The sequence below is a fragment of the Leucoraja erinacea genome, chromosome 4 (genome assembly GCF_028641065.1).
Source record: "Leucoraja erinacea ecotype New England chromosome 4, Leri_hhj_1, whole genome shotgun sequence".
In the NCBI taxonomy this organism is placed as follows: domain Eukaryota; kingdom Metazoa; phylum Chordata; class Chondrichthyes; order Rajiformes; family Rajidae; genus Leucoraja; species Leucoraja erinaceus.
In genome coordinates, this window is record NC_073380.1 from 98,223,538 (window position 1) to 98,236,086 (window position 12,549).

At 42.1% G+C, this 12,549-nt stretch overlaps 1 protein-coding gene across 1 annotated transcript in view; it reads right to left on the reverse strand.

Annotated features, from left to right (window-relative positions):
• LOC129696714 (V-type proton ATPase subunit C 1-A) overlaps positions 1-12,549 on the reverse strand; it is a 52,066-nt gene that overhangs the window by 22,622 nt on the left and 16,895 nt on the right. The window contains exon 5 of the mRNA XM_055634841.1: positions 4,116-4,210. Coding sequence (XP_055490816.1) covers positions 4,116-4,210 — 95 coding nt within the window. The remainder of the gene's footprint in view (positions 1-4,115; positions 4,211-12,549) is intronic.

Below are 12,549 nucleotides of genomic sequence, written 5' to 3' on the forward strand. Positions count from 1 at the left end.
GTGGTTGGTGGAGTGAATCAAAGAATGAATATCATCAGAGGTGGCTGCTCTTCCTTTGTTATCAGTTATGGCTGTATCAAAGTTTGACTGTATCAAACTTATCTTTGGCTGGTGATTCATAAGGCAACAATCAGCTATGATGCCAATAGGTGGCTTTATAACTACTTTATAAGCACACTGCAATACTGGAGTGCTGAACAAATTAGTGAGCAGTCACGGATACATATCCCCTCTCATTGCACTTCAGGACACATCATTAGTATTACTTCTGGATTATCCTGAGTTTAGGAACTAGATACACCGCCTATCAGGTTCTTCACATTACATGGTGCTCTTCAGTTTAATGGTTTAGTTGATTTTTATTAGAAAAAGGTAGGGTTAAAGTCTTTATTCTGTCCTTCACTTTGTATTTATATTTTTAATGAATGTACAATAGCTTAACATAGTTTAAATGATTTACAAAGATAAATGATTTAAAGATAAATGTTTTCATTTTAAGATTAGACACATTTAGAGACAGTTGAAAAGACCTTTGATGAGAAAAGCTATCAGAAGGCCTCTCAGTGATCAGGGGAGCAGCACCTCTAAACTTATCACTTGGAACATAGCTGCCACGCTCTGACTATTTTGCTGTGCTAGATGGCTGCACCAAACAGGTTTCAATGATATTGCATGGCTATAAAAAGGCAAACAACATGATCACAGGATAATCAAGAAAAGGTTAGAAAGCACAATGAGATTTTGGATCTGGTCCATTAATTTGATAGGTAGGCAGCCCCAATCTAATAGCAAGTGTCACTGAGTTTTAAATCTAACAACAGCAAGCAATTAAGTCGTTGCATACTTGCACTTTTATTCACTCAATTCACAACAATAGAGTTTTGCTGAGACTCAATGATCACCTGATGAGATTAGATCCCGTTTGCTATTAATTATTCGATCGAAGATATTTTAACAATCGATTAAATTGTCAGAATGTTTATTTTTAGATCAATAAAAATGAAATTAAAAAAAGAACAAACTGCAATTGTTCAACTTAACTCAAGTGAAATTAACTTTCTGGAATGAGGGAATATATGAATCAAGCAGGACTGAAGATTCTGACTGAGCTTCAGTAACTATTAAACAATATCAATACTGGAACATTTGAGATCTTTCAAATGCTTTACTGTAGTAGGCAGCTACAAGGTTAATGATTATTATTACTGAGTGATAATTTCTTCATAACAGTGCACATTTAAAGTCCATTCTAAATATGATTAAAATAATCCAATTCACTGTGAAGCAAAGCACACACTTGGATAACATACTGATCTAAACTGCTAATTGCTATTGAATATTTTCATCTTAAAATATTCACCTGAAAAACAAGAGCTAGATTCAATCCTAGGACAATCTGATTCATTGTGTCGAGTTCAAATGTCACCTCTGCGATAGCTCGGAAGGTAGGAAGATAAAGGAGACAAGGAACTGCAAGATGCTGAAATCCTGCGTAAAACACAAAGGCCTGGAGTAACTCAGTGGGTCAGGCAACATCTCTGGAAGGGATGGATAGGTGATGTTTTCAATCGGGACCGTTCTTCAACAATTTTGATCAGTACGTCAATCTAATTTGCACTCTACTTCTTGGGGAAATTAGATCCTTGGATTCTTTTCATCAAGGAAGACAAAAAGAACCGTCAGGAAGATTCAGGTAACAAATCCATTCTTCCACTTATTGGGAAAGGACAAACATATGATGCAACAGAAAAGCATTGAGTTATTGAAAATTATTGGGATATTCTGATGCTTAATAGCATATAGAACAGTGCAACTCACATAAGACAACTGCAATCAGTCAAGACAGGCAACATCTCTGCATAGGTGATGTTTCAGGTCCCAGAAACTGGGTTCCGGCAAACATCATCTTGTACTCGAAGATTAAGTGGGGGTTGGACAGGCTATAGGGGGAAGTCCAGAACAATGTTTCAGGTTTAGGACCAAACCAGAAACTGGGTTCTCGACCTGAAAAGGTATCACTCGGCTTGTACTCGCTAGAATTAATGGGATCAGAAGATATGGAAGGGGGGGATCTTATAGAAACTTACAAAAATTCTTAAGGGGTTGGACAGGCTAGATGCAGGAAGATTGTTCCCATCTGTTGGGGAAGCCCAGAACAAGGGGTCCCAGTTTAAGGCATAAGGGGGAAATCTTTTATTCCGAGGACCGAGATGAGAAAAACATTTTTCACACAGAGAGTGGTGAATCTCTGGAATGTCTCTGCCACAGAAGGTAGTTGAGGCCAGTTCATTGGCTATATTAAGGGAGTTAGATGTGGCCCTTGTGGCTAAAGGGATCAGGGGTCCCCTACCTATGGAGAGAAGGCAGGTACAGGATACTTAGTTGGATGATCAGCCATGATCATATTGAATGGCGCTGCAGGCTCGAACGGCCGAATGGCCTACTGCACCTAATTTCTATGTTTCTATCACCTAACCATGTTTTCCAAAGATCAGCATTTTGTGTCTTTCCTTGGTAAACCAGCATCTGCTGTTCCTTGTTTCTACAGTGTAACTCACATGACTGGCACTCCACCCTATACATACATTCCCACTCTACCAGCACACGTTGGCTGCTACTTACCCCATCCACACAATGCAATGTTATTCCGAGAACACCACTCAAACCAAAGATGACAAGCTCAGAAGGTATATGGGTATACTACAACTTGCAAGCTGCCTTCCAATAAGCGAGTTTGGTATTCCGAAAAACACAAGGAATCATGGGATTTGTCAAAGGTCGAAAGCAATAAATAAAAATCGAACCAAGCGCTGTAGATTCAGTGAGTATTGGCTGGGTGTGTCTAAACCCGTGTCCCTGGCGCCGCAAGTGCTGACAAACTACCACTGAACTGTCCCCGGTCCCCCCCCTTGAGTGTCCCATCCTCACCCAGGGTGCAGCTGGAGACGTCCGGATCGACGGGACACCGGCCCCCAGGCTCAACCGACAGCCCCGTCCGACGACACCAGCGGCCCCAGGCCCACAGCCAGCACGGAGAACCCACAGACCTACAGCCAGCTCCAACTCCAGCCCAGCTCCAACTCCAGAGGAACGCTCCAGAGGGTGACTATGGCGACAAGTGCCAGTCCGCCCACGGCCTGGCCGAGCTGCGCTCCCTCAGCCACCAACCCCAAGTACAAGACGTACCTTGCACACCACCGGCTTCTGCCCCTACGGTACCCGATGCCACTTCATCCACAACCACGAGGAGGAGCGAGGGCCCCCGAGGGCTCAGCCTCCTCCGTAACTGGGCCGCGCTGCCAGCGACCTTCAGCCCCGACCTGGAGCTGGCCTGGACGCTGGGCATGGGGCTGGGCAAGGGATGGGGAGGAGGTTGCTGCTGCCACCAGCACCATCAATAGCACCAGCAGCTCCAGTGGGTGCCCGGCCTGCCCATTGCAGGCAGGAGCCCGTCCGCAGACTCTCCGACCAGGATGACTCCAGCAGCAGCGGCTCAGAGTTGCCCGTCTTCGAGCAGGGGCAGCGATTGCCAATCTTCAGAAGAGTCTCGGTGTCGGACTGCGGGGAGGAGGTGGAGGTGGAGGGCTGCCATCCAACCCGGCGGGACAAGCAGAGCCGAGCTGGAGCCAGCGGCAAGTTCAGGGCCGCCCCGCCAGCCCTGGGCCATCCCGGACACCTCCGGACAGGGCCTGGACACTGGGGAGGGGACCGGGACGGCCCAGCAGCAAGTCAACAGTGGCTGCTGTTGCCCCAACCCCGACCACGGACGAAACGCAAGCCTGCACACAATGTAGCACCACCGTTGCTGAGACTGTTTATAGCTAGTGACCCGACCTGGGCATGCGCAGTCGGAATACCAAACTCGCTTATTCACAATTATTTCTTCACTGACAGGTCTAAATCCAAGAAATCCATTTCTAATATTCTTGAAAGAATGGCATCTTCAGAATCAAAACATCAACAAATCAATAAAATATCTCCACTTTGACCATTACAATTTAATTTATTTCCTCTCCTCAAATAGTATAAGAATTTGAGCAAGCTATCACAAAACTAACCATAGGATTTATATTAAAAGTTATGTTAGATGCAAGAAATAATCTAGAGACACCAACCTTAGTGATGATCTCAGAAATGTTTTTTAGAGACTGTTTGATTGGATACTTTGCCATGTCCCATTGAAACCTTGTGATATAGGTGACCAAGTCAACTAAAAGAAAGAAACTTAGTTTTAAAAATGTGATTAAAAGCTTTGGCTTTCATTGGAACAATGTTTGGGTAAGTTTAACAATGGTAAGAAATGCAAAGTGTGCATTTCCAATATTGCAGCAATGAACAATACATGAACAGAACATAGATTGGGAGATAATTACACAAATACTCATTTTAAATATTTTGATTGAGGTCAAAAATCACTGCACTCAGATATAAAATGGTTGGGCTGGAACAGCCACTTTGACCTGGCCCAGTCCTTGTGTTGGCCTGCTGTGGGATTCTAAAATTTAGTGATCTTTTACAGACAAGTGACTCAAAGCAATCCCAAAGCCTCGCCGACATGGCCATTCAATGAAACAGAATAGGCACAAAATGGCCAGTAGGCCCCAAACTACTAAAAGAGTGACACCCAATGGCCTTCTAACAGTACATGTCTTATCCATTGTTTCAACGTGTCACTGGAAGCAATATTTTTGAAAACCAAATGAAAATAATTGACCATAATTTTTCACACATTCAACAAATTAAAACAAAATATTCACCAAATTCCACCGACCCTGGTTGTGGTGGCAAATAAATTCTATTCTATTCTATTCTTACTTCAGGGAAAGTTAAAAAAAAACATTTCATGAAAGGTAAGAATCCATTCAAAGGAAAAAGATGAGGGAGGTAGCTGCTGCTTATTCACTTGGCAAGACTGACTTTCAAAAAATCTTAGAACAGCATGTATTTGCATTATAAAGCAAGCTGGTTTAAAGGGGAAATAAAAAACATTGATTGGTTTCATGGTACATCAATTCGGTCTTGCGCAATAATTTTATAAATCCTGATTTGCTTTATTTTTAAGTCGATGAGGCCAATTATAAAGAGCTATGCAACATCTTCCATTTATATGGCATCTAAACATTACATCACGTATCCAAGTGCGTCTCAAATGAAAATTTGCACTAAATCACATTACATCTTTGGCAGATGGCTCATGAATACAATTCATAAACTTGTATGTATATACTACAACAGATTCCAAAATGCCAAACAAGCAATGAAATACATTTAAAACATGATTACTAACAATCCATTGGCATATATGATGAAGGGACCCGTATTGCACATTAAAATTATGCCACTGAATCCCTTGCATACAAAACGGTCCCACATTCAACAGCAACCACTCTTAAGCACATATCGCCAATTCTGGCCTCCCTACACTGGCTCCCGGTGCACTTTCGGGTTCATTTTAAGTTACTGTTATTTGTTTTTAAATCTCTGAATGGGCTCGCCCCGCCTTACCTCTCTGAGCTGCTCCACCCATACACTCCTGCCCGGTCCCTCAGGTCAGCTGGTCAGCTGCTCCTGGAGGTACCGAGGTCTAGTCGGAGGCTCAGAGGGGATAGAGCCTTCTCTGTTTGCTCCGCTAACACCCTGGAGCCACATCATCACTGTCCATTTTCAAATCCAGTGTTAAAAACGCATTTGTACTCCCTGGCTTTTGACCATGCCTGAGGCTTTGCTTCGGTTTGTGGTGTTTTTGATGTTTCTTTATTTTACATGTCTTTTCCTACTATTTCTTTTGATTGTTATTTTTGGTGTGTATTAACTTTTTTGTCAATGATTAGTGATGTACAGCACCTTGTTGCAGCTATGTTTGTTTTTAAAGTGCTCTATAAATAAAATTATTATTATTATTATTATTATTAATAAAAGTTTTCATCAGCTGGAAAGTCCTTTGGGATACCCTGTGTTTGAGAAAGACACTATACCAATGAAAGTCCTTTATGTTTGAGGCTACAATTGGAGCCTATATTTAATTTGCATCGAGGATAATCCAGGAATGTTAGCAGAGTTAATTTACTCAAATCACAAGATTGAAATTATAACAGAGCCTCCTGGCAAAGAGTGCCAGTATATTATTTCTGAGCCACAACAAGCAAAATAATAATAACAATATATTTTATTGTCATTGCACATAAGTGCAACGAGATTTGGGTATGCAGCTTCAAAATCATGGAGGATGGCCGTATTCCAAAAGACATCCTCTATGGAGAGCTGCCATCTGTGAGGAGAACCATCGGCCGCCCCCAGCTATGTTACAAGGATGTCTGCAAGAGAGATATGAAGTCAATGTGTAGTCCTGGGAGAGCCTTACAGCTGACCGCACGAGGTGGAAGGCACCCAGAACAAACATCTCAAAACGGGGAAGAGAAACGGTTGAAAGCAGCGGCAGACAAGCAGGCACGCAGAAAGGAGCTCAGCAACTTCAACAGAGCAGAGACCACACTGGTTTGTGACCTTTGCAACAGAGACTGTCACTCCCGCATTGGTCTCTGACGCCACAGTAGAAGCTCCTCTACCCGAAGTTTGGAGCAAGCAGCCAACACCTAGGATGCATCGCCCCATGGTCAGTCATGACTGAGCGGGGCCTACATACTGTTCTGCATATCATACTGTAGTCATCTACAAAGTAAGTAGATTTCTCACCTGTAGAGTTAAAAGAACACCATCAAACCTGTAAGATGGAACTGCAGATGCTGATTTAAACCATAGACACAAAAAGCTGGAGTAACTCATCAGGACAGGCAGCATCTCTGGAGAGAAGGAATGGGTGACGTTTCAGGTCAAGACCCTTCTCAACCCAAAACGTCGCCCATTCCTTCTCTCCAGTGATGCTGCCTGTCCTGCTGAGTTACTCTAGCTTTGTGTCTATCTTCACTATCAAATCTGGCCAGACAACAGGTAAATAAGAGTTGGTACATATTAAACCAACCACAAGGAGCACAAAGTCAACCTGGTAAACCATTGAGCGACGACTGATGGCAAGATATTGTCACAAAAGTAAACAGAAGATGAAACCTATTTCCAGATAAAACAGTGGCAGTAACTTGAGAATCACTTTAGATTTGAATATTGAGAGACAGACAACAATACTTGATTTTAGATAGTGCAGTAAAGATTAGCCAATTTTTCTACCTTGAGCAAAAGCTTCTCTAGCATCCATATAAACACTATTCATTATTTTAATAATAGCTCTGTGTATACATATTTCATTATAGAATCATAGAAACATATAAACATAGAAATTAGGTGCAGGAGTAGGCCATTCGGCCCTTCGAGCCTGCACCGCCATTTAAGGTCTTTCAGAATTGACCTTGAAATGCAAATCTTAGTCAGTAAAACTGGGACCCATAATCAAACTTCTTTATTAATCATTCCATCTAAATTACAAAAATCCAATGACATGAGACACACTCTGTTATTCAAATTCATACAACACGTAGTTACCCCATTTGATTGATAACTTTTAAATGCTGATTTGATTTTCAGACAACAAATGGGGCACATGAATATAGTATTGAAAGCATCCGCACCTCTGTAATGGGAATAAAATTAGCAGTGAAACATCCTAACAAGTAGTCCCATGAACAGAAAGTAGAAACATAGAAAATAGGTGCAGGAGGAGGCCATTCGGCCCTTCGAGCCAGCACCACCATTCATTGTGATCATGGCTGATTGTCCCCAATCAATAACCCGTGCCTGCCTTCTCCCTTGAATCCACTAGCCCCTAGACCTCTATCTAACTCTCTCTTAAATCCATCCAGTGATTTGGCCTCCACTGCCCTCTGTGGCAAGGAATTCCACAAATTCACAACTCTCTGGGTGAAAACGTTTTTTCTCACCTCAGTCTTAAATGGCCTCCCCTTTATTCTAAGACTGTAGCCCCTGGTTCTGGACTCGCCAAACATTGGGAATATTGTTCCTGCATCTAGCTTGTCCAGTCCTTTTATAATTTTATTTGTTTCTACAAGATCCCCCTCATCCTTCTAAACTCCAGTGAATACAAGCCTAGTCTTTCAATCTTTTCTCATGACAGTCACAGGGATCAATCTTGTGAACCTACGCTGCACTGCCTCAATCACAAGGGTGTCCTTCCTCAAATTAGGAGACCTAAACGGAAGATCTCAGTGTCATCGTTATCTCTAGAAATAGTTTAACCTTACGTCATTTGCATTTGTGGACTGTTCTTAATGGTTGCTTCCAACAGCAAATTCTGTTTTTATTTTGCTTTGAGATGGGTAAAGAAGTGATAAATTAGCAGGACCCAACATAGGTTAGAGTATGGTAGAGAATAACAGCTTGCATGGAAAATATTTGAATTGTTGCCCAAAAGAGTTTTAATAGCAGCTAGACCAAGACTAATATGATTACATTTTAAAGACTAAAGTCGAGTGTCTTTGTAAAGTGGAGTTTGAGATTGGAATTTCAGCTCTTGGTCAAAATGAACATCGAGACTGCAGACAGTTCCGGTTTAGTCATAGCCAAGCTGATATTATTGTCAACAGCACAATGGAATCAAGGACAAGGGTTAAGGAGACTGATTGCAGTTGGAGGGCAAGAAGGGAGGAACAAGGAATGACGGTGGAGTAAGGCAGCAGTTGCTGGCTCAAGAGAATATTGCTAGATATTCTCTTCAAGCAGTAAAGTAAATTGGAAAAAGGCATTTACTTCCTTTCACCAAAAACAGCTTTTACACAATAATCAGGTATGGGACAATGAAAGTAATTGAAAATGTTATCATTCCCTTGTCCAAGTCAGATTAAACTGCGAGTGTAGTTCAAATATATCTCGGCTTTATCCCTGCAGAGCAACTATTTAAAATATTCTATGACTAATAACAGTAGAAATAACCAAACAGATTAAATAAGACCTCTGTTTAATCATTGTATGTGCATATACCATGGCCCAGTGTTATCAGTTTGTAGGAAAGAACTGCAAATGCTGGTTTAAATTAAAGGTAGATACAAAATGCTGGAGTAACTCAGCGGGACAAGCAGCATCTCTGGAGAGAAGGAATGGGTGACGTTTCGGGTCGAGACCATATTTCAGTCTGAAGAAAGGTCTCGACCCGAAACGTCACCCAGTCATTCCTTCCCTCCAGAGAGAAAAGACTTTGCCTTCCATCACAGTGGGTTCACTGTAATGGATGTTTTTGTAAATTGAATTGTGTGTATGTCTGTAGGAAATTGTCTTTGTTTGTATGGCTGTGGAAACGGAGTTTCGTTTGAGCCTCACTGAGGTTCAAATGACGTGTAATAAATATCGAATATCGAATTGAATTGCTGCGTGAGTTACTCCAGTATTTTGTGTCTACCCAGTGTTATCATCTGTGACCAGGTTCAAGTAGACATGGATAAACTACTCACTTACGCTCATGACTCCCTATTGGGTACTTAAAAACTACTTAAGTGTCAAGTACAAAATATGGACCAATACGTGTCAGCTGAAATAAAATACATTTTAGGAGGTAAAAACTGGATGTATAATGTTAATTCAGAACATGATCACAGTTAGGGAGGCAGCCACACATTAAACACAAGTTAAGAAATCCCCATTGAAGGTGACATTTTGGATTCTGAATTTAATACACTAAACTGCAAAATAACCAAACCTGACATTAATCCCCAATTAACTTACTTCACACTAACTCAATAGCACTGTAGCAAATAAATCAGTCAAAACAACATTTGTTTGTAAATAACAATTTGGTGATAGATATTGCAATTTTAGACTATATTCAAACCAAAAAGTTTAAGCAACTACCATGGCAAACTTGAGATGGGCTGTAAAGCTTATGTTAGGCTTCAGTAAGATTAAATCTGGTTTTATATCTCCACATTGTACATTAAAGTTTGGTGAACCTGCCAAGAATGGTCCTGTTTCTCATCACACATATGCTGCTATATCCCAAATCACAATTATTGCAACATTAAGGCTCTCTTCTGTTTGCTCACCATTCTGATTTGACGTGCCACTTCACTTAAAGCAATACCATAAACAAGATGACCATGTAGTACTACATAATTAGTACATCTAAAAAAAAAAATGTTTTTAATCACAAATACAGTGAATTGAAGAGCTGACCTTGTGCACAATGATAACAAATAAACTTATTTATTGGAAGTGTTAAAAGATCTTTGATAACCCATGCTGCTATGAGAAGACACAAATCTTGGACATTTCTAAGCAAGCAATGACCTACCACCTCTCACAGAATAGAAAGACAGAAATCAGGAGGAACGACTACAAACATTAGCTCAACGCTGAAGGTCTAATTTAGGTGAAAGCAACTCATGAAAATGAACAGACTATTTTCCTGGAGACATCTTAATAATTGTTCACTGCCAGGAAGGACCAGAAACACTGCTGGGCTCTCTACTTCATGACAAGCTTTGCAAACGATACATCTTACAAGACCAATTGTATCTTCACCAAGTGGACTGACTGATTGTTGTAAATGCTCATTGGTCACTGAACAACCCATGGCTAGACATTACACTTCATTCCAAGCACATCCAGCTACTTACATCATTCATCACCACACACGGTGGCACATTAACATGAACAAAAGGAATGTCAGCGAGGCCAAAAAAACCTTGTCTATTCTATTTCATGTCCAGTGGCAGATATAGTATGTTAAAAATCTGATGGCAATAAATATAGTCCCAACTCCCAATACCAACTGTTGTTGACAGTGGCGCAGCACTAGAGTCACTGCCTTACGGCACCAAAGATCACTCCTACATGATGTCTGTATGGAGTTTGTACGTTCTATCTGTGACTACGTGGATTTTCTCTGCGGGCTCCAGTTTCTTCCCACATTAAAAGATGCGCAAGTTTTGTCATCCTTTATTAGCCAAGTATGTTTTGCAACACAGTCATACTAATAAGAAGCAACAGAACACACAAAATACATTTTAACATGGACATCCACCACAGTGACTTATCCACACTCCTCACTGTGATGGAAGGTGAAAAAAAAAGTTCAATCTTTTCCCTTCTTTGTTCTACTGCAGTCAGGGGCCTCAAGTCTTCCGTTGATGGGACGATCTTGACTCCTGTAGCCAGCAGTGATCAATCTTCTGCATTGGGGGATCTCAGCTCCCCACGTCAGCGATCGGACCACTGGTCAGGGCTGGTCGAACGTTGTGCGGTTTTGGAGCTCCGGACTCGGTCTCTCCCGAGACTGCGAGCTCCTTGTTGTTAAAATCCGCAGGCCGCGGTTGTAGCGTCGATCCCAGGCAAGGAATCGGCTCCAATGCAAGTCCATGCTCCGTGGTGGGGCTCAAAGTCAGTCCTGAGCAAGGCCTCCAAATCCATGATGTTAGGCCGCAGAGCCACCGGAGGTACGACCCAGAAAACAATCGCATCTCTGGCAAGGTAAATGATGGAAAAAAAGTTTCCCCCAACCCCCACATAAAACAAACCAGACTTTTGTAAATTGTCCCTAGTGTGAAGGATATAACTTGTGTACATGTGATCATTAGCCGGTGTGGACTTGGTGGGCCTGTTTCCATCTTGTATCTCTAAGCCAAACTAAACCAATTCAAACCATTCCAGCCGTCTCTACCAGCTTTATAGAAACATACAAAATAGGTGCACGAGTAGGCCATTCGGCCCTTCGAGCCTGCACCACCATTCAATATGATCATGGCTGATCATCCAACTCAGTATCCTGTACCTGCTATCTCTCCATACCCCCTGATCCCTTTAGCCACAAGGGCCACATCTAACTCCCTCTTAAATATAGCCAATGAACTGGCCTCAACCACCCTCTGTGAAAGAGAATTCTGCAGATTGACCACTCCGTGTGGGGGGAAAAAATATTCTCATCTCGGTCCTAAAAGACTTCCTCATCCTCAAACTGTGACCCCTTGTTCTGGACTTCCCCAACATTGGGAACAATCTTCCTAGAAACATAGAAACATAGAAATTAGGTGCAGGAGTAGGCCATTCGGCCCTTCGAGCCTGCACCGCCATTCAATATGATCATGGCTGATCATCCAACTCAGTATCCCGTACCTGCCTTCTCTCCATACCCCCTGATCCCCTTAGCCACAAGGGCCACATCTAACTCCCTCTTAAATATAGCCAATGAACTGGCCTCAACTACCCTCTGTGGCAGAGAGTTCCAGAGATTCACCACTCTCTGCGTGAAAAAAGTTCTTCTCATCTCAGTTTTAAAGGATTTCCCCTTTATCCTTAAGCTGTGACCCCTTGTCCTGGACTTCCCTAACATCGGGAACAATCTTCCTGCATCTAGCCTGTCCAACCCCTTAAGAATTTTGTAAGTTTCTATAAGATCCCCTCTCAATCTTCTAAATTCTAGAGAGTATAAACCAAGTCTATCCAGTCTTTCTTCATAAGACAGTCCTGACATCCCAGGAATCAGTCTGGTGAACCGTCTCTGCACTCCCTCTATGGCAATAATGTCCTTCCTCAGATTTGGAGACCAAAACTGTACGCAATACTCCAGGTGTGGTCTCACCAAGACCCTGTACA